This window comes from Borostomias antarcticus, assembly GCF_949987555.1.
Source record: "Borostomias antarcticus genome assembly, chromosome: 13".
Classification (NCBI taxonomy): domain Eukaryota; kingdom Metazoa; phylum Chordata; class Actinopteri; order Stomiiformes; family Stomiidae; genus Borostomias; species Borostomias antarcticus.
Genome location: NC_140246.1, coordinates 1671161 through 1676160, shown reverse-complemented (window position 1 = coordinate 1676160; position 5000 = coordinate 1671161). Strand labels below are relative to the sequence as shown.

At 45.9% G+C, this 5000-nt stretch overlaps 2 protein-coding genes across 3 annotated transcripts in view; both read left to right on the top strand.

Annotated features, from left to right (window-relative positions):
* Positions 1–1077, top strand: part of bltp3b (bridge-like lipid transfer protein family member 3B) — a 52743-nt gene extending 51666 nt beyond the window's left edge. For both annotated transcript variants that reach the window (XM_084447500.1, XM_084447501.1), the window contains one exon: positions 1–1077. This exon is cut by the window's left edge and continues 1645 nt beyond it. The gene's annotated coding sequence lies outside the window, so the exon portion shown is untranslated.
* A 2733-nt stretch (positions 1078–3810) lies between these two features.
* anks1b (ankyrin repeat and sterile alpha motif domain containing 1B) overlaps positions 3811–5000 on the top strand; it is a gene marked incomplete at both ends in the record, with an annotated part of 173456 nt that continues 172266 nt past the window's right edge. The window contains one exon of the mRNA XM_084447668.1: positions 3811–3941. Coding sequence (XP_084303794.1) covers positions 3811–3941 — 131 coding nt within the window. The remainder of the gene's footprint in view (positions 3942–5000) is intronic.

Sequence of the window (5000 nt, the reverse complement as noted above, 5' to 3'; positions counted from 1 at the left end):
GCTGCTGCTCCATGCTGTGTGCCTGTGTGTGGAGGAGAAGGCGTTGGGGAAATACCCTCAAATAGAATCCACAATAGAATCCAGTTGCTCAGAATCGCTTTATTTTCCTGTAATGATACATGTTTCAACCCATCACACAGTCGTCTTTGGAGGATTGATCTCTAATCATCATTTTCCAGGAGTGATTTTGCCTGTAGACCTGTTGTGGATATAGTTCCTTTCTGTTCTGCATAAGTACGGACCTGGATCTAACCCAGTCCTGACCTGGTTCTAACCCAGTCCTGACCTGGATCTAACCCAGTCCTGACCTGGACCTGGATCTAACCCAGTCCTGACCTGGACCTAACCCAGTCTTGACCTGGATCTAACCCAGTCTTGACCTGGATCTAACCCAGTCCGGACCTGGTTCTAACCCAGTCCTGACCTGGATCTAACCCAGTCCTGACCTGGTTCTAACCCAGTCCTGACCTGGATCTAACCCAGTCCTGACCTGGTTCTAACCCAGTCCTGACCTGGATCTAACCCAGTCCTGACCTGGATCTAACCCAGTCTTGACCTGGATCTAACCCAGTCCTGACCTGGATCTAACCCAGTCCTGACCTGGACCTGGATCTAACCCAGTCCTGACCTGGATCTAACCCAGTCTTGACCTGGATCTAACCCAGTCTTGACCTGGATCTAACCCAGTCCTGACCTGGATCTAGCCCAGTCCTGACCTGGACCTGGATCTAACCCAGTCCTGACCTGGATCTAACCCAGTCCTGACCTGGTTCTAACCCCAGGGTTAGGGTTAGCCCTGGTCTGTTGGTGGTCCAGTCCCAGACCAGCTGAATGTCTCTCCAGGCTGTTCTGTCCCCATCCTCAGATCAACAGGTCCCAGACCAGCTGAATGTCTCTCCAGGCTGTTCTGTCCCCATCCTCAGATCAACAGAACCAACACTCTCTACACATGTGCAGCAACAAGATTTGAAGCGGGTTTTGAAACAATTGTACAATAAAAGACTCTTGAGAGTTCCCTCCAACAGACCCCGCCCCCTATCTCACATAGCCCCTCCCCCTGCCCTGGGAACTCCACCCTCTGAGAACCGATGGAGAAAAAAACTTGTAATGTATTTGTCTGTCAAAGCTGCTGAATTACTGATGAAAATTAAAAAAGGGTGTCCAATCAAACCTGTTGTCTCTTTTTGATTTATGTGACCTGTTTCATAAATACCGGTGGTTGTGCTTAAAAACAAGTGATTCATAATTGTTTGTCTCTAACCTTGGGCTTGCTCACTTACCACCTCGTTTCCTGAAGGTCTATGGGTGTAGTGGGTGTTGGACGCGGGAGCATGATTTTATTTTTTATAAGTGTGCAATTGTGAAAGCAGTCCAACGTTTTTGGTCTCTTATTCCTGTTCAGCGCCGTCGTTTAGCGGTGAAAGGTGATGATGATTATAAGGGCCCACAAGCAAGCAGGGCCCACAAAAAAAACAAGAGGTCCCTCTTTCTATGATGAAATTATTCTGCATGTAGATCAGTCACACTAATGCTGTATCATAATTCAAATCAAGCCACAAATAATGCAATACAGATGAAAAAAAAATTAATTTACAGAGCAATATCCCCCTTCTTAAATGGTTTGGTCCATGCCATGGTTCATGCTGGCAAGTCTCACCTCTTTTGACATTAACGTCAGAGAGAGAGAGAGGGGGGCACTGGCTCATGAAATGGGGTTGAGGCTCCGGGCGCAGCCAGTTCAAGTATCCTATCTGTCCAAGTATCCTATCTGTTCAAGTATCCTATCTGTTCAAGTATCCTATCTGTTCAAGTATCCTATCTGTCCAACACCCACGGCCCTGCAGCTGCTCCCCGCGCTGTCCTCCACCACTCCCTCTCTCTGTCCCCTGATTCGCTCTGACAAGTCCCCCCATATTCTCGCTCTCTTTCTCTCTCTCTCAATTCAAAGGGCTTTATGGGAAATGTAGGCCTACGTTTACATTGCCAAAACATCACATAAAGTCACAAAAATGTTAAAATATAAATGTAAATACAAATAGTGAATTGAGTGAAAAAATAAGTGTAATATTTAGGTCTACACTTAATGTATTTAAATTGTAATTTTTAAGTTAATATATACAGTTTGTATAGTGATCAGCGTTAACTGTCTTTACTAGGGATGCACGATATATCGGCAATCATATCTGTATTGGCTGTTAGTCATTTTTTAATATATCAGTAGGCTATCAGTCCGATGTGCAAAACAGGGCAGATGTGAACAGCAGATAATTACTAACTAGCTGCTGTTGTGTTGTTTATGAGAGGAAACAATGTGGTAAATCTATGATTTATCGGCTTTTCCAAATGTTTTGGAGATAGTGTTTCCATGTGTTTTTAAGTATAACATTTGATAGAAACGTTTTGTTTGTTTAGTTTTTATACAGATCATATCGACATGATCATATCGACATCGGTAAATATCGGTTATCGGCCATAACAGCAATGTGAATAACCTTTATCTGTATCGGCCAAAATGGTCATATCAGTGCATCCCTAGTGTTTGCGGTGGTTGTGTTCCATTGGATGTCCCTTTCCTGTCACAACTGCTCACAAATCTTGCTGCTGTGTTTGCTTATTGCTGTATTTCCCCTAACAGATATGGGCGTTTTGTCATTAGTCAAGTTTTCAAAATCTTTTTGGGTGTTTGTAATCCATGGGAAATGTGTATCTCTGGTGTCCCAGTTGGCAGGTAGTCTCTCTCTCTCTGTCACTCTCTCTAAATCAATAGGTGGCTCTCCTCTTCCCAGCAGCTCAGGAAATCATGCAATGAACATGCTCATCTGATGTGCTAGCAGGGCCCTAGGCCTACGTGCTACGCGCGTATTATTAGATGCTCTCCATCCCATAGCAGTGAGCACAGCCTATCGACCGCTCTCCTCTCTGCTCCAACACTAATCAGCCGAAGAAAACAAACATGTTGGCATGTCAGGAACACGCGGAGGACATGGAGGGGGTGTGTCTCTTTCTACGGCTGTCAATGGACAGAGCAGCGGCCATAAAAAAAACCAGACTCCGGTGTTTCTGTTCATTGACTCACTCCCTAACGCGGTCCCACCTTTATTCACACGAGAACCCCCACCTTCTTATTTTAGACGTTACTGAACTGGCAGAACACACTATATGGAACCATTGGGCTTTTATGTTATATTTTTCTACAAACCAGCCTACAATTATAGGCTCCGTGAATGTGAAACCGCATTATAATCTTAGACTTTGTTGTAACACACCAACAAAGCCTTCTCCTCCCGTTGGTGTATCCACGCCCTGTACTATCCAGCCCGGAGCAGACGCACGGCGGCGAGTGCGCTTCGAGAAAAGTGGCGAGAAACGGAAGACCGGGATGCGATCTGCTCGGTTGTAATCGCTTTCAACAAATACAGGCACAACGCGATTGGACGGGGGACGGGTGTGTCCGTGGTGCTGAGAGGAGAAACGGACGAGCGTTTGGCCCAACCGGTACAGACGAGCGGCTGGTTCGGGGGGTCCTCGCATCGGTGCCTTTTTAACAGCTGCACCAACGCCGTGCGAAAATCGGTATTTACGGTTCTCCTCTAACCTTCGGTTCGGTAACGGGTTGCAACGGAGCTCTGCACTTCAAACAACAGACCGACCCAGACGACTGGTATCCGCCGTTCAACGGATCACCGGAGCCGCAACATGCAGTCAAAGACTACCGTCAAATGCGCGAGGCAGTAACGGGGGTGTCCCCATAGCCGTCATTGTCAGGAACCGGATTTAGATTCTAATTCCGCGATTTAAACTTCGCTCGGGATGGGGAAGGAGCAGGAGCTGCTCGAAGCCGCTCGGACGGGGAATGTCGTTTTGGTGGATAAATTACTGACGGGAAGAAAGGGACTATTAGGATCAGCCTCCGGCTCCATACCTCTGCCCAACCTGCTAAGGTAAGAGACCCCAGACAGTAGCGATGTGTGTTATGAGGCTGCAGACTCGGCTCCCTGCTGGGCTCGTCTGTTGTATGGAACCATTGGGCTTTTATGTTATATTTTTCTACAAACTAGCCTACAATTATAGGCTCCGTGAATGTGAAACAGCATTATAATCTTAGACTTTGTTGTAACACACCAACAAAGGCTGCAGACTCGGCTCCCTGCTGGGCTCGTCTGTTGCGCGAAAGTAGACTGTATAAGTAGACTGTATAAGTAGACTGTATTACGCAAAGCTCAAACGAGACATTTCACTTTAGGACAACTTAGAATCCAGGGATGCCAGAGGCTGCAGCACAACGTAGCCTACAACGACCGCAATCTTTCTCAGTCAACCTAGTCTTTCCTTAGTCTGGACCAACACTCGCTGCAGAGACGGGGACAAATAGCCCAAATTGAGCTCTTGACAGCTGTCAAATTGTTGTGCACTTCCACTCTAACCTGGTAAAGTGATCATGGCTATTGTGCTCTCAAAAGTGTAGCCTATGGGCCTACTTTAATGTCACAACGAACATTATGTTTGTGAGGCTACCCATTGTAGACTACAGTAGGCAGGCGTCATCCAACTTCAGGGCCGATAGACATGAACACGTGACTGCTAGACGAGCGAGTAATCCAGGCCTCTAGGCCATGCCTACTTTATTAATTAACACTTTAGCCCAACTGGTCATTCTTTAATTAACACTTAAGCCCAGTAGCTATGCTTTAATTAACACTTTAGCCCAATAGTCATGCTTTTAGATCTGTTTGAGATATATGGTCTTATTATGGCTAGAAGGCGCAGAACCCTGATTTTGATTGAGGTTTTGTTTTCCCTCAGTATCTACCTGGAGAAGGGTTATCTACCCTCAATGTAGACCTACCTGGAGAAGGGTTATCTACCTTCAATATAGACCTACTATACATGTAGAAGGGTTATTTACCTTGAGTATAGACCTACTATACATGTAGAAGGGTTATTTACCTTCAATATAGACCTACTATACATGTAGAAGGGTTATTTACCTTCAATATAGA